Source organism: Taurulus bubalis (assembly GCF_910589615.1).
Source record: "Taurulus bubalis genome assembly, chromosome: 17".
Lineage (NCBI taxonomy): Eukaryota > Metazoa > Chordata > Actinopteri > Perciformes > Cottidae > Taurulus > Taurulus bubalis.
In genome coordinates this window covers 16622459-16643780 of record NC_136605.1, presented here as the reverse complement: position 1 = coordinate 16643780, position 21322 = coordinate 16622459, and the positions used below count along the sequence as shown (strand labels likewise).

Below are 21322 nucleotides of genomic sequence, written 5' to 3'. Positions count from 1 at the left end.
GGCAGTGGCACGAGACGCGGAACCCCGAGTTTCCCTTAATGCTCACCGGCTGGTTTGATGGGCGGGGGGTTATGAAATGTACCTTGTTCTTTTATCTTGTTCTTTTTCTTTATAATTCTACTTGACGTTTTGTCAATATTGTCATTGTTACATTCATGCCAATACAACACATTGAATTGACTGAGATACACAGCAACAACAATGATACAAGCTTTAATAATTTACTCTGATTCCATCTTTTCAGTCTAATAAGACAGAGACTGAGTGATTATCCAGGCACATAAAGTGACTTACAGAAAAATGATTAGGCAACTTACATTTAGCATCTTTCCACTTGCCTTGGTTGCCGTCTAATAAACTGTCCCTGTGAGATTTTAGATCAGATTCTTGGGAAATATATCTACATAAATATACTTTTATTGCTCAAATATGCTGAGGCTGCCGAGGCTGCATTCGAGGATGTACTCCTTAATACGTGCAACACAGTCCTTTGCTTGCTGTATTAATAGTTTATGATGACAAGTCTTGACAGCAGTTTGGTAGATACCTGTCGCTCACGGTTCAGAGAGCTGGACGAGTAGAAGTGAACAAAAGCTCCCTTACAGTATGAGTCACAAACGCATGTATTCCTCCATCTGTACCTCTCCAGTGCGGTGGAGCAGGGCACACAGATGCTGGAGATGGACTGTCACCTAACCCGTGATGGACATGTGGTGGTGTCACATGATGAGAATCTGCTGAGGCAGACCGGCCACGACCTCACCATCTCCTCTCTCAGCCTCCAGGTGAGAGGCTGGATCCCACGGAGCTGTTGTTAGGACAAAGGTCACAAGGTCAAGCTGAGGCCGAAGCTCCTGCTGAGGCCAAACACAGCAAGTGGCAGGGGGACTAGGTTCTCATACTGAAATTATTAGCATTTACATGTCAAATAAATTAAAGTTAGCACTGTGCAAAACAGCTGCATGCAAAGCCAAAGATTCACTTTAAACTCCCCTACGATGCCTTGGAGCCACGTCTCAAACAGCATGCATGATTTCTAAAAAGTAACTGCACTGGAACTGCATCTTTAACTACCTTCGTTAATGCTTCTGTGAGCCGCAGGCCCCTGAACTGATGTCATAAACACAACTCTGCCGCGTGTTTCACCAGAATAAAACACACAAAAACCTGCTCCAGACCGCCTTTAAACCAAGTCGACAACAATGAGGAGCGCAAAAGTTTGTGTGTTCTGAAGAGACATTCAGGCCCTGTCTCCACGTATACAGATATTAGCTAGTTAGATATAGAAAGGTCAAAACAAAATATCTGTAAATGTGTAGATATATTAACATGTAAGTCCCTCTGGAACTCAGAGTAAATGTACCTTCAGGTGAATCTTTGACTTTGCATACATCTATATATTGCATGCTGCAACTCCTCTACATTACACCAAGAACAGCTCAAGACGGATGAACCTTTTGTTCATGGTAATCACAATCAATGTCACAACAGCGTAACTTTATAATACAACTTTCTCTTTCCATCTGCTTCTCAACTCTTTTAGGATTTGCCTCTGTACAAAGAGAGACTAGGGGTGACCTTTTATGAAGGTGAGTTCCTCCTCACATTCTCTTCTTATTCTCAATAATTAACGGAAATACATTTAGTGAAGAATTAGGGCAGTAGTGTGTGTGTGTGTGTGTAAGTGTTGACCTTAGCTGTCACACGTCCCTCCTCCAGGTCGCTATAGCAGCGGCGCCGACAGAAAGTTTGCTCTGCTGGAGGACGTGTTCAGGAAGTTCCCTGAGATGCCTGTCAGCGTTGAGATCAAAGAGAACAACAGCGAGCTGATAGAAAAGGTGCAGTAAACCGGAAAAAAAGGAGCCGTTTCAGCACTTTCCCAACGATGTAAAAGAATCTCCATAATATGAAACCATGCTTTTGTGACACTCAGCAACTTGTCAGTCTAATATCAAGATACTCCCCGATGGTGAGATTTGAATAGCAGCCAATGTTTGTCTTTTAACGACCAAAGTTTCTGCATTTTAGACTCACACACGTAAAAGTGGTCTCTTAAAGTCAACACATCCTGCTTGTGAGCACATCAACATGTAAGCTGACACACCTTCATATCTCACTATTCCCTAATTCTCTTGTCTGTGCGTAGGTGTCTGACTTGGTTCGACGCTACAACAGAGAGGATATCACCGTCTGGGCCTCTGTGAAAACCAGGATCATGAAGGAATGCCGCAGTATGGTACATAGACCACCAGGGGGAGACAAAGTTACTTGTGCAGCATCAATTCACAGTCAACATCTGTTTTTTTAGAATATTGTGATTGCTCATGTTAAAGAGAGAACTGTGTTTGCATCAGTGTCAGCACCCCGCCTGTCTCTCTGCTTCTCGGTAGAACGGCTCCATGCCGTACAGCTTCTCAGATAGCCGAGGTGTGCTGCTCCTGCTTCTCTTCTACAGCGGCCTGCTGCCCTTCATGCCGCTGGGAGAGAGTTTACTGCAGTTCTACCTGCCGCGCATCATCAACAGGTGTGGCTCCATGCGTGGGTTATCATACAGCAAACTTCTCCCTTTGTTAGTTACTACTTTATTTATCCTTCTTCTCCAATAAGATGTTTGATGAGAGATTAATGTGTCCCGGTATGAATGCGTCTGTTGTTTCTCTCTCTGTCTGTGTGTGTGTGTGTGTGTGTGTGCTGAAGGACGTTCATTCCTGAGAAGCACATCCTGAGGAACAAGCTGGTCATCTCTTTGTTAGAAAAGTAAGTTTCCTGAGACTTTGTTTGTTTGTAGAACTCTATGATGGTCGTCACCAACCACGTCAGAGAAAAAAAAACTTAAAGCCCCACTGAGAAAATCCTCCACAGAAGGGGTGATGCTTTTATGCAGAATCACATGTTGGAGTAAAATAATGTTTATATCACAGCCAGTTCTGGAGAATGTTTTACTGCTATTGTTGTAAATATATATATATATATATATGTATTTATCTCATATATTGCTGTCATTCCAGAGTAACAATGAGGAAGAGTCTGTTTAACCACCTCGCAGCTCGGGGAATTCAGGTATGAAACTACATACGTATAAGCGGAGTTGAGTATGTTTAGGTGCATCAGGACTGAAGAGAAGACAAGAACCAAAAACAAGTTTAGATATTATATTTTATTTAGCTGATGCTTTTATCCAAAGCGACTTACAATGAGTGCATTCAACCATGAGTACAAACTCAGAACAACAAGAATCAAGAAAGTACAATTTCTGTAGTTAAACTACAAAGTGCTATAAGTAAATGACATTTAAGTGCTACTAGCTGCTACTTTCTTTATTCAAGGTGTAGTCGAAAAAGATGCTACAAGCCGATTGGCAGAAGCTGAGGAGATAATAATGGGAAACACAATAGGTAACTGAGGTTACCTGAGTCTTCCATGAAGTGTTGTTTAATGAACATCACAGGTCAGTAGTTCAGGACTAACAGCCCCTCTGGGTGCATCATCTCTGTCCTGATGTGACTCATCTCTGCTGGGATGAGGTCACGCCCATCGTCCGGTCATGAGAGGTCACTGACTAGTTTGAGCATGAAAACAATTGAAGTCACATGTCACAGTCTTGTCAGCCGCTGGAGAGCCTCAACGCATTTGAACGCTCCCGAGTGATTTTGAGGTGGCGACTAAGAAAAGTGTGTCACCACGACAACCGCTTACAAATAGCAGAGAACCACACCAGGAGAACGTGGGCTTGTGTGAATGTTATAAATGAGAAACAAAGGGAGCTGGAGATACTGTGTTCTGTAAAACCCTGTGAGCCAATCATCTGTGATAGTGATAGTAACAAAGGACCCTAAAAGATGTGTTAGTATAAGTACTTTGTATACTTCTAACACTAAAGAAGATCACAATGCTGCTGCCACCTCGGCATTTATGTCAGTTATTTGTCTGCAGCGTGAACCAGTGATGCTCCGAGGTCTCACTTTAAGCTGATGTCTGCTTTATTTTGTCTGTCACAGCTGAGACAACTGCTACCCGTCAGATTCAGGGCAGTAGGGTCTTTGTTTTATTGATTTTCAAGTCACGTACTGTGGCTCAAAACTGCAGGACGGATGACAGAGAACTGAACTCCATCTGATTTTAACTTTCACCCTTGTTGTTTTGTTGAAAACAGCTTTACTCCTTATGTATTTGAGAAGCTGGTAAAAACATTTTTTATTCGTTTAGCTGTTAGGCCTGCATGCCCCTGAACAGATCATTATGATTGACGCATTTATCTTTACCTGCAGGTGCATTTGTTTGTGTGCAACAAAGACGACGACATAAAGGCTGCATTTGACGTCGGGGCCACAGGGGTGATGAGCGACTACCCGACTCTTCTGTCCCGCTACCTCTGCAGAGACCGAAGTCAGGATTGAACCCAAACACGCCCTCACATCGCAACAACAAACAATTACTCAGCAGCTTTCTGATGAGGATTGTGTAAAGAAAAGACTGTGACAGAGAAGTAAATACAAGAAGTGCGAGAATCATTTCCTCCACCGTGACAACACCATTCAGCTCTTCAGCAGATACAATGATCTGCTATCGGGTTGCTTCTCTACGGCCTCACACCCTCAGTGTGTCAAACACGGCCCAGAGTCCACTGTGACTTTTATTACTGCACATGGGAGACAAACTAGACAGACAATTAGACAATCTTTAGGTTTATGATAGTTTATGTTTTGTATGTGTGTCTGTGCATGTGTGAAAGTGTGTTGTGTATTCATGTATGTGTAAGAGTGACTAGACGAATGTGCATGTGGAGGGGAGATTGAGGAATAAATAGATAAACATTTGTAAAAATAGATTTTTTTTATTTTTAAAGGAAAAGGGGGGACAAACATATACTGTATGTATATGTGCACATGCACACATATGATATGAGAAGAAGAAGAAATTCATAATGTAAACTTGGGTTAGGGGAGGGCCCCCTCTTCCACATCCAAATTTCTCTAATGTAGCAAATAGATATTTAAAATGTAACTTATCAAAAGCTTTTTCTGCATCAAGGAACACCATGGTGGTTTCTTTAATACATTTAGCAGTTAGCTATTTTGGAAAGAATCCCCTTTTCTAGTCTGTGACTGAGAGGTTTATGATTTGTATCTCTGTGTTCCTGAATGAAATGATACAGTAGCTGGCTGCTAGAGTCGGGTTTTTGTAGGGTTTTAAAAGGAGTGGGATTGTGGTGGCATTCATTTTGTTTGTTGGGAGTCCAGAGTTTTGTTTTATTTAAGTCAATCAGTGTGTTGCTGAAGTGAATATTTAACCAGCTGCACTATGTTATTTGACATCCCATCTGAAGTGAAAACGTGAAAACGTGACTTTGTTTAGATTGTGTTGGATGTTATTTTCTGGCATTTTTTGATTGGTTTGAGTAAGTGGTGGACTTTAGAAAGACAATAGTTTTCACTTGAATTCATGCTTTTACATCCTTTTTGTGGTATTAAGATGAAAAGAACACAAACATGCTGGAAATGAAAGCAAAGAAAATGTATACTTATTGGTTCTACAAATATATCCATATAGTTGAGTAGAGTGTCATCAATGTAGTGTTTAATACAGCCACTCCTCTACTGTACAGGCACACATAAACACAGGATTTATACGTGCAGTTAGCTTCACCTGTGTCCTTGTTTTCCCAGGCTATGGTCAAAGTCCAGCCACACCGCTGTGAGAATAAACAACCAGTCTAGTGGGGAAACAAAGGCTGCATTTTTCTGACCTGCTTGGCTGTGCTTTGCAGTGTGACAAGTGAGTTAATGGATTATTAGTGGATCAGTGCGGACTAAAGTCTTTAATACAGTAGATGCAAAGAGCAACAGTTTAAATAAGCGACCTAGAAGAGAAATAATGCTCTCGTGAACACAAAACCAGGTCTGCAGCTACGGTTTAAGATACATGTTGGAACTAAGTACCTTTAAAAAAAATTGTGTTTTAGGCAAATAAATCAAACCTTGCAGGGAAGGCTTTTCAACAGAGCTGACTTTGATTTATTTTATTAACTTTGATCAATTAATTAATCAGTCAATTGTGAGAAAAATTAATCTGCAACAATTGTGATAATCAATAAATCATTAAAAGTATTCCTACAAATAAAATTGCACACTATAAATATGAATATGCATTATTTGTCTTCATTTTTTTTGTCCTAAGATTGATGGTGCTGTGCTGAGGGAACGTGTACCTTCTTGCAGCTGGCCTGCATACAACATATAGGCTCCACATTTACACGTGGCCTCGAGACATGAAATAAATCCAGAGACCCCAACAAACAGATCCTCTCCTGTCGATAGCAATCTAAAGATTTCCTGAATCCTATCACACAACCGCAAACAATGGTTCCGCGCGTTGTGTAAGTTTGACCCACTCTGAAGGACTTTTATCCCAAACCCACCAGCAGGATGCGATAACCCACTAATAGCATAACAACAATCACACTGATAGCCATAAAGGGCTCATGTGAAGTCCCATCTGATTGGTTGACCCACATTATAGACGTCACCGGCCGCCTCCCATTGGTCGACGGGGATTTGTTTTGCACTCTTCAGACTTCCTCCTCCTCTGCGCGTTTTCATGAACAAACCACATTTTCTTTGCTTCCTCCCGCCGCACTGTCCTCCTGTCAGCTTTGTCGGACTCCGGCTCCTGTTTTTAACCCGCGGAGGAACTCTAAAAAGCGGCTACACATTCAAAGGAGAGACACGCGGGGAAAAAACGGGGCTCCGCTGAAACAACCACCGGGGCTGCCCGTGTTGTCTTTGTCCCGAGCCGTCAAGCGCGTGGCCGAGCCGTTGGACCGAGCCGACCAGCACACGACCTGCTTTTAAATAGATGATTGTCAGCTGTCGGTCATATCGGTCCGCCGTGTAGAGCGCGAGGAGCTTTCTTCAGGTGAGTCGACGGACACCCCGAGGATTTCCTGCATTGCGCATCTGAGCTGCTGTAATGCGCGAGCGAGCCAGCCAGCTAGCTCGCGCGCAAGCTAGGTGGCCCGATTTGTATTGTTATGTGTGTGTGTTGTGTTGTGTGTTGTGTGTGTTGTGTGTGTTGTGTGTGTGTGTTGTGTGTGTGTGTGTTGTGTGTTGTGTGTTGTGTGTGTGTGTGTTGTGTGTGTGTTGTGTGTGTGTGTGTGTGTGTGTGTGTGTGTGTGTGTGTGTGTGTCAGATGGCCGAGCAGCAGCAGTGCATACATGGCGCACAGCACGCGCTGCAGGGGCTTACGTTTAGGCTTAAGCTGCCTGGTTGCATCTCATGAAGCGAGGATTGTCTGCAGACTTTTGTCAACCAGGAAGCAGGCTGCCTCACCTGTGTCTTCCTCAGGTATCTCCTCTCGGTTGGTTCTGTTAGAAGCTGCATGCTTTGTCCAGTGCTGGTCAGTCTCAACATAAGAAGACGTGCAGCATTATTTATTAGCGCGATTGAGGTATTTTCATACAACGTTACACCTACTATTGTTTTTTTTGCACCTTCTTGCATAACTGGTATATTTTTACTAACTGGCTTCAGCTTTGTTGTCCTTATTTTGAGCTGCGTTTCTACTGCATAATTACACTCAATCATACAGCTGATTCTGATTCAAATAGATTGATATGTCTGCTGCTGTTATTATTATTATTATTATTATTATTATTATTGTTATTATAATAATAGATAAAATGTGCAGATGATTAATAGAAATAATCAGGGACTCATAATGTTATGTAACATTATGAGATAAGAGTAAAGTTATGAGGGCTTGTCAAAATAATACTTTTGACGGTCCTTGCGTCCTAAATTGTCATCCTTTTTTGTTTCCTTTTGGGGGTTTTAGTCAATTAACTTGGCCAAAGTGTTAAAGTCAGTAGGTGCCTGAGCCCAGAGTTTTTTCTTATAATGTCTTTTATTAATTCACATGATCGTATGACAAATACAAAAAGCCGGCAAAGTATTTGTAAAGCTGCAACCAGCAAATCAAATTGATTGTCAAACTGAATGTAGTCTGATCAGTTCCAGCATCACAATTTATTTACAGGTCAGGTTATGTTGGGTGAAAGTCTTGCAGCGTTGTATTGCCATTATCATGTGTTTAAAATCTGAGGTAAAACCTGTCTGTGTCGAACATATTTCACTTCCTCACTGAAAGCTGTAAATGTAATCAGAGTGAGGATCTTTAATTTGCATGTACAGTCAAACCAGTTGTTCTTGGAGACGCTAACTCCCATCTTGCTTCCTTCTTCCTCAGACATGGTGAAGCTGACGAAGGCCAAGACGTTCCAGGCCTACCTGGACTCGTGCCACCGTCGCTACAGCTGTGTGCACTGTCGCGCCCATCTGGCAAACCATGACGATCTCATCTCCAAGGTCGGTATGCCGCCTCTCTTTTGTTGTAAATAATCATGTCAGGTGGCACGTAACGCCGCCCTGTGACTCTCACATAGTTTAGAAAGCGGGAAAACTGGAAAAACTGGACTGACTTAATGCAAAGAGAAATCTCTCAAACTTAGTAAACATTTGGGAAATTAATAAAAAACATCTTATATTGTGTTGTGTTTGATCCACAGTGGATACATGAAGCGTTTTTCTCCTCTTATTGTGTTGTCATCCATGTCTCTTAGTCTTTCCAAGGCAGTCAAGGCCGGGCCTACCTCTTCAACTCTGTGTGAGTACTTTGTTTTTAATAGTACTACATGTTGGCACAATGAATGTTAAGAAGTAGCTACGGCTGTTCATATTTTAGGTTTCCAATTGGATTTTTATTTCCATAATCAATGTGTAGCGGAGTAAAAAGTGACTTCAGTTTTAAAATGTACTTTCTTTTATATTATTCCTTTCTATTTACGACTTGATCAAATCTTTTTCAGTTCAGTGTTGGTATTAGATCAAGTCCTTTTGTGAGTCATAGAAACAAATCAGTTAGTGAAAGTGTGATCTTCTTTGTTTTCCCAGTGTATCTTTTCAATAGTCAAGTTGTCCATGAATACAAAGTCCCATTATCAGACATGTTTCCACACACTACATTGCCAACAGATAATTTGATTTTTCTCTCGAGTGAACCTTGAAGTTCACTTTAGTTGCGCTACTTCTGGGCTAGTGGGTCAGAAGTACACAGGCTCTTAAAGGTTTGAATCAAACAGATGCTGATCATCTGTTTTAGTGAAGCTCTGTTTAAAATGGTTTCATGGAAAGGCATCTGCCCGGTGACTGTTTTATGAACCAGTCTTTTTTTTTTTTTTTTTTACCCTTCAAAAAAGCAATTTAGGTCAGGTTAGTAAATGTTAACGAGAGTAGTTTAATTACTGGGAAGCCTTCTGTGACTCAGAGAGGAGCTGTTGTTTGACAACCCTGCGTTTGGTTTCAGAGTGAACGTTGGCTGTGGTCCTGCGGAGGAGAGGCTGCTGCTCACAGGACTTCACGCGGTCGCCGACATCTACTGTGAAAACTGTCACACCACGCTGGGCTGGAAATATGTAAGTGCATCCATGTGGATAAAGTGCAGGCTTCATGCCACCGATGCCCAATGTAGGTTTTGATTTACAGTTAAGCGTCAGATTCAACCTGCTGACGGCTCCCCAGTAACATTAGCAGATCCGTATCCTGCTTTACTTGTATTCCCTCGGGGGGGGATTTGCCACGTGTTTGTGGTGTTTACTTTTATGAGTCAAAACAAACAAAAGGTTTGCAGTGGTTCTACTATATGTGTGTTCCTCATGGTATCTGTGTAGCCGCTGTAACCTGGATGTGTAAACACATCAGTGGTGACATGTGTAGAGCCAGACGCTACTATGTATCCTTTTAAAACACTTTTTTGTATTTGTATTACTTCCATGAGGAAATAGGTTATTAATACGTGAAGCACACATGTACACACATTAATGTCACTCTTTTTTTCATTTTGTAATATGTTACAATGTTTTGTAAGAAAAATATCTTGATTTAGTTGGCCGTAGCTATAGATTCAAGTGATCACTTAGCCTAAAATAAATCAACATATTAATCAATTCAAATGCTTCTCTGGAGGAAAAAACTAAAGTATTATAGTTAAAAGACGTAAAAGACACATTTAGAGTGTCTGCATGTCCTTCAATGAGGCTAGTACTGGATGGTACATGCGCATGGTAAAAGTCTGGTTTGAGCTACTTTAATCTTCTTTTTGATAACACTTATGCACCTCCCTTCTGCAGGAACAAGCCTTTGAGCTGAGTCAGAAGTACAAGGAGGGGAAGTTTATCATCGAGCTTTCCCACATGATAAAGGACAACGGCTGGGATTGAGAGGGACATGTTCATCTTTCTTCATGACTTTTTTTCAAAGGTTGCCTCCCCCTCGACTTAAAAGGGTTCCAGTGTAGCTTCCTCATCCCGCGTACGAGCCATCGCTGTGTCACACTTTCACTTCGTGCGGCTTCGCAAAGAATAGCATGTGATGCCTTATCTTTTTCTGCTCTTCATGTTTTTCCAGCGACCACAACAACAGATTCGCTGATCTTGCTATCCAGATTGCTAGTTGTGCTGGGACATGGACTGAATGAGTGCAGGGTTTGTGTGTGAAAGACTGGGAGACATAGTCACACAGGCAGGAGTGCGTGTTGGATTTTAAAGCGTGTGTTTGAGTGATGAGCGCTAAACAGTCTCGCTGTGTGGGGACGAGGCCACCGCAAGTCAAATAATCGGACCTTCTTGCATATCAGATGCCGGTATTTGGGGTTTCCTTTTGAGTTTACGGTGAACATTTAGATATATCTGGCCCAAACGGAGTAAAGTCTATAGGCCTGTTTAACCCGGAGATCACTTTTGAGTGATGATGGGGTGTGGAAATGCTTAAAGCAGTGGGAGGTTTTTTTTATTTTTTATCCGTGACATTCATGTTTTTTATGGTAAGATCTGAAACGCTTGTTCATATTTTGCTAAAGGCAATCAGAATGTTGAATTAGTGATGTTAAAGCCCACAAAGGTCTCCTGCAGGAATTCTTAAATCTGGTATGAGTGTCTTCTGCTTGTAGGTATACATTTTAGTGTGGGTGTGTGTGTCTGAGTTTGTGTATCTGTGTGCGCGTGTTGAGATGTCTCTAGCTGGATGGTGTTGAGAAGCATAACCCTGGGGTTCACATCTAGAGTTTCCTACATGTGTAGCCTAACACGGCGCTGCCCCTACGGATCCATTTACTCAATCGTGTTAGAGCAAAGTGTGATTAGGATTATGTAGCATATTTATGGTGTTTTTTCTTTTTTATTATGTCTGCTTCTATCATTAAAAGTGTATTATTTTAACCTAATCTTTCATTAAAATACAGTGTGTCTGTAACCTGCTGTCGGTTTTCTTTTACTTGGGATATTTTATTATACATTATATAATCTTGCCTCTGATTCCAACCCATGCATACTTTAATTACTAGGATAATAAAAGTAATAGACACTAAAACAACATGCACGCCCGATCTCCAACACTTGAGAACCCTTCATCTTTCTGTCTGCATCATTTTAATGTGCTTTTTTTTTTTTTAGCATTGGCGGATGCATGTGTCTTAATGGTCTTGGAACAAACTGTCTGGAAGGTCACAATTTCAGTTTGTAATTTATTATGAAAACATGTTAAACATGTATGGAGCTCACATTTACAGGGAGGAGGAAATCCAACAGGATGCCAGCAAGTAAATCAGCCAACAGATGGCGATGTGGATACTGTTAGAATAATGGTATGTGGTTGTAAATTATACCTCCATGTGCAAATACTATACATCACTGTTAGATACCCTGATGGTTCCATTCGGCTACTTTACAACACTAAGGGTATGTTTCCAAAAGGCGTTTCTCTTTTCAAAAGCTCCAAAAAGTAAAAGTGAAGTATAGTTATGTTTCACAACATCTAGCATTGAGTGTGCTTAAAACACATATTGCAACACACAGTTGTTTGTAACGTTAAAATAATTCAACTTGTTTCAGGTTTTTAAAACGGGCAGCAAAGCAAACAAAAGTAATTCTGTACACGATGCCAACAAAGTCAATGCATATTTTCCTCTTCCTGTACGAAAGTGATTGTTGAACTTGGAGCAGGACCAGGTCACATGATTGATCGCTGACCACAGCTAAGAATGTCTCTTTATGGCATGCAGTGGAGAGGCTACTGACAGTCATGTGTGTGTGCAGCACATTTTGTCTGCTCTGCTTTCACTTTGTATTCCTGTAAGTACATAATCAAGACACAGTTGAACTAGAGGCAACAAATGTTATACAGGTAGCACTGAGGGATGTTTATATTTTGTTTTTCTCTAATCCTCAATAGTATGTAACAGTGCGGCAGACACTGCATGGTACATGTCAACCAAGTAGTGACGGTGTTTTTGACCCCAGTATACAGAATGTAAATGTCAGAGTACTGTTCTGTTTTGGGGCTTTGGATTTACAGCACTACAGCAACCAGATTACACATAATTTATAAAATCCCTTTGAAGGAGTTGGAGCTGAAGTTTCATTAAAACCCAGCATATACTATATACAAATACTGCAATATATTAGATTTTTGCCAGAACTGCCAAAAGAAATATTTTCTTATTGGTCCTCAAAGTCAATTTAAATGCCCACATAGCATGTATTAATTCATCATAACTCTTATATGAGGGATATGAACTACAGTGTATGAATTAGTTTTTAAATTAGTCCTACATTCATGTATTATGTTTGGTTGAGCAGGTGAGGATGTAGTGCCTTGCTCCACATGTCAACAGGAGGCTGTGGTGACGATCAGACATCAGGTGCCGGACAGCACGCTAATTAAATTATTTATTTATGCAGAGCCAATTTCAAAAGGAAAACACATTTCCGTATTCTGGAGGATAAGTGATGTCACATTATGTAATGTTTGATCTCTTGATTATCCCCCTGGTGTTTTAAAATCCCTGTGTTGTTTCTATTTGTTTAGATTTGATCTGCTGTTTTTTAGTCTGGGTTGTTTTTTTTCTGTTCTGTTTGTATCCACTGTTTTATTTCTGTGGAAAGCACTTTGTAACCGTGGTACGAAAAGTGCTCTATAAATAAAGTTAATTATATTCTTATTATTATTATGGAAAGCCAACTGTACATGCTTACTTTCAAAGCGATGGATTATGTGAAGCCAAGACAATGATCATGGCATGTTTGTCTTGTACAAAAAACATCCTTCAAACCAAAACTAGTCTTCGGATATAAAACTATATAGATAACAAACTTTAATAGCCATCAAGACTCTGAGGGATGCTCTGAGAGCAAAGCACATTTTAGGAAAACTAAACCGTGTAAAAATAGTAAAATAGGATGTTATTACAATTTTTATCTTTACAGAAAATCTGCCCAAAAGAACAATGTCCTGATGTGAATTATGCGGCGACATGTTCTTATCGCTGACTTTATAATTTACAGTGTCACCTTGACAAAGGCAGGTCCAGGATGTGTCTCCAGGTCACTCAATGACAGTCTTTTGTTGTTTGTTTCTTAGAGAAAGTCTAATGTTGATTTTAAATGACCTCTCCTTGTCAGGTTATGCCATGGGGAAAAAAATAGGCCTATACAACATACTGCTGTATAGGAGGGTGGCTATACTGGATATTATGTACACTGTATACTGTGTCTCTATATTAGTATTATTTATTTGTTGTTACATTTATAAATTATAGAGCAAACACAGTGTTTATGGTTGAATTTACTATCTACGCGAAACCTACAATTAATACGCCAGCATGTAGTAAACTAGCGTTGCAACTGCAGTCAGTACACTTGCAGCAGAACATACCATATTATAGCCTACACACTGTACAAACTACTCATATCATATACTATAGTATTATACACTGGTGTGCTTGTAAGAAAAATGCTAAAAATTACAATCACATGAGAATTACTTGTACAATATACTTTACGGTGTGTTAAACAACACGGGTTAGTAATCTCGACCCTGTTTATTGTCAAGCACCCCCGCGTCCACGCAAATGGATCGTTCCGAGTCGGTTGATCATGTGACTTTTTCCGGATCGCCATTTTCCTCTTCTACACCGGTGCTCTTGCTGACAGCTACGTTGTCGCTCCCCTCTCATCATTTTAACCTATCCAGAGCTGACGGTGGGACAAACTAGGGGAAACCTAAAAAGAAGAAGAAGATAGTCTGCCTTGTAGCTGTGTCGCCCCAAGAATAGTGCGAGAATGTCTTCTGAGGAGAGCCCCGAGTACGCGCCTTTCTTCGCTGTGATGGGAGCCTCTGCGGCCATGGTCTTCAGCGGTAACTACACCAGCTCCTTCATCCGACATCTCGATATAACGGCGAACTAGCTCAGCCAGATGTTCAATTGTCGGTCCATCTGTCTGTCTGTCTGCGGGGACACGGTGTTGGGGTGTTAGCTGAGTTGGTCACGGCTCACACACACACACACACACACGCACACACACACACACACACACACACACACACACACACACACACACACACACACACCTGCTAGGGATGCGAGGCGGGGGAAGGTTTCCACCTCACGCCGTCGCTAGCTGCCTCCTCTACCAGCCTGGTTATATCATATCAGGCTGTGATGCTGCCTTTCTTGGTGACGCAGACTCTCTCTGAGGTGGCAGCTGCACCGACCAGGCCGTCTTTAATCTGTTATAATTGACTTCTTTTACAGCACGGGGAAGTCTAGATCCTCGTGAATTATATGATGAATACGATTCTCGTTGGGGATTAGTACCAAGCATGTCACTCGCTGGTTTAATGTTGAGTGTTACAGGAGGGCCAGCATCTGGGCCTAAACATCACTGAGGGGAAATCCATCCATCCATTCACTAGAGGCGGGGTGCACCAAGGTTGTCCACGAGGAAATAACGTAATATACAGAAGTATTTTGGTGGGGATTTACAGTCAATCGCGGGATGTCAATTCCTGCAGACAGCTGTCTTTATGAGGTGGAAATCATTCAATTATTTTATTATGACATCAGGTGACACTTTGAGGAGTTTGACCATTGAATGGCAGTTGTCTCATATTTTGTATTTTTATAGTATTGTAACTCTAGAGATGCACATATACAGCTTTTATAAATATCAATATCATTAAAATACATAAACCCACTGTATGTACCAATCCAATACCATAGCTCTCTTCCATAAATTAAATCTGTAAATCACATTGCATGAAACTTAATTATTAAGTTAATTAATTTTGATTAAGGTAACATTAGGCCAGCGATTGGCCACTGAGATGGTAGTCTGTCATGCCTGAATGAATCTAAAACGCTACATTTTATAATGACATTGACCAAGAAACTGTGTTTAATGTGGATTGCTCACATGTGTTTGTAGTTCAATCCAAATTATTATATATTTTTTAAGTAGGTGTTGACTGAGGTGAAAATGGAAAACAGTTATATTTGTATAGCACATTCCTGCCTGAGGGCTCTGCTTTAAATAATACCCGTAACACATCGCGGCACACAGACACCTTGACAGCAGCGTTATTTGCACTTTAGAGCTTTGAATCAAAACTATATTATATCCTTCAGTGTGCTGCTAAAGTTTCACAACATTTTGATGGTTCACAAATAGGGTAAGTCCAGGATTTCTCAAGGTGACACTCGAGGCCGCTCAATCATGCACAGAATAGGCGACATCTGTGTAATGCTGAAGACCTTCTGGACATGTGATGTCCATCCTTATCAATGATCTATTGGATGCACCATGAGGCAGTACACAAGTGGCCCATGATGCATTTCAAATGAGAGGGATCAGAAGTTATGCTGTACTTTTATGCAAATAAAAACAGCAGAAAATATAAGTGGATAAGAAAACCACTATCAAATCTTCTCTGGATAATATAAAGAAAAGAGTCGTTTGGTACAGAGATATTAAAACTGATTGGTTGGTTATTCACACAATAGTGAGTCGATATGCACATAGCGCTCGAAAGTGTCAACACACCCACAGCAAGTGAGAAGTAGAGGGATTTATTTATTTATTTGCTCCTGCTGGTCTTTATGATAAGCAGGTAACGTCATTTCTTTTTTACGAGTTTTTTCTGCTTATCATCAAACCCATGTATGATTATGATGATAACAGTAATTGGCCTCCACAGAGTGAAGTTCTCCAGGTGACAAAGAATAGCACTGAAACTGGGCCTTTCCTTTTCAATTTTTCTTTGTGCTGCCTGTCGTGCTGGTCAACTATCCGTAGAGAAGGATTGCTGTGTCGAGTAATTGTAGTAGATGAACCTCTACGTGGGACAAAACTCCACACGGGATGTGGGTTCAATTGCAAGAAAAGTGGTTAACTGGCTGACAAACAGCTGGCTGCGTGAGTTCAATCAAAAACTGAACAAAGTCTATTTGTTTGCACAATTAAAATAAAAGCTCATGGGAGGCAGTGAGCCAAGGGACTTCTACAAAGTTCTTTTAATACAAAATTATTAAATTGCGTATAATTGTAAACATCATAGAGCAAGATGACAAAAATAAAAGCAGATAACAGAAACATAAAAAAGAGAACTTGGAATCAAAAACAAAAGACAATATAAAGAAAAGATGAAAAGGCTTGGCTACTGTATTGTTTTAGACTGAACAGGTATTCTGAACAAACTCACAACGGGTGACCAGTAATGTGCAGTGTGACTACAAGTATGTGAGAAGCGGATATCAGGGAGACGTGAGGTGACAGCAGAGCAGAAGGGGAAACTTTATAAAGTAGTCAAGTATTGAAGTGGGTGAGGTTTATGGGTAAGCAAGAGTACAGACTAAAACCATTGATCACTTTGCAGAGATGGTTTGTGAGGAAACTTAAAAAAATAGTTGCACTAGTATGATTTGCAAGTGCTCCTCTTTTTTAATATTAATTGCATATATCACTTTAGTTTTTCAGTTATAGATAACTGGGTGGGAGAAAACTGGCAGTCGAGTATCTTCTGCTGTTTAATTTGGTCTGTTTCCTGCATGTCGGACCTGAAATCGATTCATTATTCTCCCGCAGCCCCATTGTTTTTGACAGAAGTCGTTTGTAAGTGAAGAATCAACACTGAGTGAACAGTTGAGTTAACAGGAAGTCTCTCCTCTCTCGCGCAGCATTAGGAGCAGCGTATGGCACGGCGAAGAGCGGCACAGGCATCGCCGCCATGTCCGTGATGCGGCCGGAGCTCATCATGAAGTCCATCATCCCCGTGGTCATGGCTGGTATCATCGCCATCTACGGGCTGGTGGTGGCTGTGCTGATAGCAAACAACATCTCCGAGAGAGTCACCCTTTACAAGTAAGATGAACCTCTGATGCAGTCGTCGATTAGAACTGTTTGTCTTTACATTAATAGTGTGTGTTGTTGCTGCTCGTTGCACATAGTTTGTTTGTTTTTGAGTTGAAGCACATACACATACATGCAAATCTCCTTAACTTACAAACACGATAGAACAAATAATAATTGAAGTCAAGTAACCCAAATAGATTCATGAGTCAAGTAGTCCTAAAGATATTTTGAACCACTACTAATTTCAACCACCTGACAAAGACTGTTTTATCTGTTTTGTTAAATGTTTGATTTCTTTCTTCACGGTACATTTGTTATTTCAATTCATTTTGTGTAGCCTAAAATCAGAAATGTCTAATCACAAGCCTCAGTCCCGGGACATTTACCTGCTGGGCAGGTAGTGAACAGCGAACTGGTCAGAACTTGTTTTACTGAATCTGTTTTATGTACAAAAGTGTAGACGTGACGCAAAAACACTCTGTGATCATGAAGCCCAATGTTTCTCTACATTTCTATGGTTTTATCATTTAAGTTTATGAACTACATTGCAGACTGAAGTCTGTCGGTGACAAACAGAGTAACGTCTGACTCACGCATGGTGACTGAAACGTCTGTAACTGTGCTGCATTTTCATATACTATGATAATCTGGTCATGGGTCACATTTTAGAGGATTATGGTGTTTATTGCAACTTCAGCTGCTGCCTTAAGGCGCAAAGAAGAAAAGCTTTTGTTAATGCTGAATATCGAGCCGATTCCTTAATCTAAACTATTTATTTATTTTCTTGCATTATTATGTTTCAGATGGTATTAACTTGTGCAATTTGTTTCTTTCCAACAGGAGTTTCCTGCATCTCGGTGCTGGTCTGAGCGTGGGCCTGAGCGGTCTGGCGGCCGGGTTCGCCATCGGCATCGTGGGCGACGCCGGCGTGCGAGGCACCGCCCAGCAGCCTCGGCTTTTCGTGGGCATGATCCTGATCCTGATCTTCGCCGAGGTGCTGGGGCTTTACGGCCTCATCGTGGCTCTCATCCTATCTACAAAATAAATGTCCGCATCAAACACCATCTCATTCATTCCACAACGAAGCAGCAAGAACAACTAGGAGATTTCCACCTACTTCCATTACACCCCGTGGGTCTGACAGGATGGGATGGCAACAGAAACACGCCAGCGGCCCACTTGACCGCTGTGTCCTCAGTAGATGTGATCGATCCATATTGTTTAAAGCCATCCAGTTGTCAGGTCTTGTGAGTACTGAACGGGCATGAAGATGTATTGGTTGTTGTGGGATGATGTGTGGACAGTCTGCTTGATTTGTTGTCTGATCTTAACCTGTACAGTGAACCAGAGTCCCTCCACCTCCTGTAAATGTAGTAACCAGTCTGTGCTGTGAGTGTGAGTATTAACGTTTAACCCGCTGTTGATTTTTGTTTTCTGTTGGTGATTTTGATTGTCATTCTCCGCTTGGAGACGGCTGAAGAATCATGCGCACCAGTAATTTATTTTTCCATGTTCTTTTTGGGGACCGTTTTTGAATCTCAGTGGTGAGGAGCTGTCAATACATATTATTTTTTTCACTATTTATGGAAAGTTATGAAGACTTTGACTTAATGAAACTGTCTAAATGGAATACTGTTTATTGAAAACCCTATATACATAAAATATATAAATTATCTGTGTATAGTTAGATTCATTGCACTGTGGGTAATTGTTCTAAGTGCTTGGAATTCCTCTGGATGTAGTGATTTATTAATGGAGGATGTCCACATGTTGACGTGTGTGTGTGTGTGTGTGTGTGTGTGTGTGTGTGTGTGTGCGTGCGTGCGCGTGTGAATGACCTGAGTGCATAATGTGTGTGCAAGTCTTTATGTTTAAAATGACATTCTCCAACACTAGTATCGTTTACCTGTAGTGCTGCCGTCTTGATTTTTTTGTTTGTTTCGTTTAAGGTGACAGCTCACTGTTCAGCCATGCCTGTCAGATTTCCAAATAAAACTCAACCTCCTCCAGAACATCGTTGTCGAGCCCTTTCTTCTGGTGTTCATTGAATGACTAAACTTGCAGCGTCAATGTCTTTTAGGCTTTTCAGTCTCAAGCATCTGTCAGCATTTCATCAAAAAAAAGGAAATCGGGTAATTCATTAAATTGATAGATGGCTAAATGAAAAGTGAGAGGCAATGAAGCTTATTTCAATTCATCCTGAACTGGACTTGAATGTCTCATTAATATTTAGAATGAAAGCAGCTGTTGATATGCTACGGACATCTTTATCTTCAGTTTATTCTCTCATGCTGCAGTGTTCAAAATCTGAAATAAAAAAAGGCATAATTAATTGTGGTGTTTGTACTTTTTTTCGTTCCAAGCTGCGTACAACAAAAGAGGTGTGTATGTATATAATGTGACAAACTAATTTCCCCTTGGGGATGAATACAGTATACATCTATCTATATATGTGGATACACATAGAACAAATATATATATGTATATGTGTATTATATAATAATATATAATTACATATTTATATTATACATAGTACATATACCACAAACAATAATGATGCAGGCTTTAACTCATGGTTAAAACCTCATATTAGCTTAACAAACTTTTTAATACATTTTTGCACAAAACAAGGAATGTGGATTTTGTCCATCACTCGCATATAAGGCGCTTCGGGATCTTTTAACGACGAGTCTGAACAGGAGGAATTATTACAGCAAGCAACTGATGGTTGTTTTTAAGCAGAATTGGAAAAAATGTTACCCTATTTTTTCAGACTTTTTTTGTATGGTTTGTGGTATTGCTACTTACTGAAATGTATAATTCTGAATACTTCTTCCTCTACTTAATACATATAAAACTCAGCAGTCTTCACAATACTTCTACTACTGGTACATTGTTTTCCTGATGATAAAAACTAAATAATAATACAGAACTTCGACTGATATTGGAGTATTTTTTATCATGTTGTGCTTTTACTTTTTAGTTAAATAACATGTAAATGTCTCCTCCTCCGCTGAATAACTAAACACCCCCTAGTTCCTCTAACAACGCTGAAAACTTCCTGTGGAGGAGGCAGCGGGCTCCTGCAGAGAGCCTGTTATTGTTTATGGTCGGACTGATGTAAAGTAGGTCATGGAAGAAGGAAGCTCCGCGAGCCGCCGTCGCGTGTTAACAATCAAAGAATAAGAGGCTTCGAGGAGCATCGTCTCCGTGGTGTTTTTCCGGGGTTTCCCGTGGACGCCGGTTGGTGTACAAGGCAGGTAACCTAACGTTAACGGGTTTCTCTCGCGCGCATAGCAGCGCGCAGCTAACGAAAGTTAACTAGCTGGTTTAAGCTAGGTGTGAATCTGCATCACCAGCCGAGTTATTGCGCCCTTTTTGCAATACGTGGCTAATAAACCACGTAGTAACCCGACATCTACCGGTGTACTCAGCTCTCTCTCTGCATATATATATATATATATAGCTATAGTTATACACAACCAGCTGTCTGGGTTGAGACGCCTCTGACCTTGTTACATCCTGCTAACATTTTGACGCATCCGCGGTTCAAGGGGCGGAATTTTGTGTAACTAGCTACCGTTAGCTGCTACCGTTAGCCGGGCTAGATGGCCAACGAGAGCTAGTGAGGAAAACAACGTCGATACTTGTTTAGCTGATGATCAATACTCTGGTCAAGTCACAAGACTAGTAGCTACCAACTAACGCTAGTTGGCGTTAAATCAAGTAGTTATGATGATATGTGTGTAGGTTAACCGTTAACCTGTCACACTAACTAACTAATTGGGTTAGCAACGCTCACTGGTTTTCATTTGATACCATATAAACAAGGTTTGTATTTTAACGTTAGCACGTGTTAGTGTCAGCAAAGATGAAGATAAACGACTATGAGTCTTGACATGCAATGCACAAAGCTACAAGCAGCAATTAAAAAAGATATCCAAGTTAATTGCCCGAGAGACTTCCGTGTCTATGCCTCTCAAGATTATAATGTGTTGTCCAATTTATTTTTTCAGCATCTGGACGGATGCTCTTCCTCCAGCATCTGGACTGAACCCTCTTCTCCTTCTCACTGTTGCTGCC

The 21322-nt window shown here is 40.9% G+C and overlaps 3 protein-coding genes across 3 annotated transcripts in view; all 3 read left to right on the top strand.

Annotated features, from left to right (window-relative positions):
- The window catches only part of gdpd3a (glycerophosphodiester phosphodiesterase domain containing 3a), a gene marked incomplete at both ends in the record, with an annotated part of 5117 nt that extends 720 nt beyond the window's left edge, over positions 1-4397 (top strand). Inside the window, 8 exons of the mRNA XM_079233157.1 lie at positions 650-785; positions 1544-1589; positions 1720-1838; positions 2147-2236; positions 2391-2524; positions 2698-2757; positions 3009-3060; positions 4269-4397. Of these exons, the coding sequence (XP_079089283.1) occupies positions 650-785; positions 1544-1589; positions 1720-1838; positions 2147-2236; positions 2391-2524; positions 2698-2757; positions 3009-3060; positions 4269-4397 (766 nt within the window). The remainder of the gene's footprint in view (positions 1-649; positions 786-1543; positions 1590-1719; positions 1839-2146; positions 2237-2390; positions 2525-2697; positions 2758-3008; positions 3061-4268) is intronic.
- Positions 4398-6750: 2353 nt separating this feature from the next.
- Positions 6751-11303, top strand: ypel3 (yippee-like 3). The gene is made up of 5 exons (XM_079233472.1): positions 6751-6915; positions 8245-8363; positions 8618-8661; positions 9361-9469; positions 10184-11303. Exons 2-5 carry the CDS (start codon positions 8247-8249, stop codon positions 10271-10273), a joined length of 360 nt encoding a protein of 119 aa, XP_079089598.1. The 5' UTR covers positions 6751-6915; positions 8245-8246; the 3' UTR covers positions 10274-11303.
- Positions 11304-14101: 2798 nt separating this feature from the next.
- atp6v0ca (ATPase H+ transporting V0 subunit ca) lies at positions 14102-19443 on the top strand. The gene is made up of 3 exons (XM_079232800.1): positions 14102-14246; positions 17065-17248; positions 18080-19443. Exons 1-3 carry the CDS (start codon positions 14171-14173, stop codon positions 18282-18284), a joined length of 465 nt encoding a protein of 154 aa, XP_079088926.1. The 5' UTR covers positions 14102-14170; the 3' UTR covers positions 18285-19443.
- The last annotated feature ends 1879 nt before the right edge of the window (positions 19444-21322 follow it).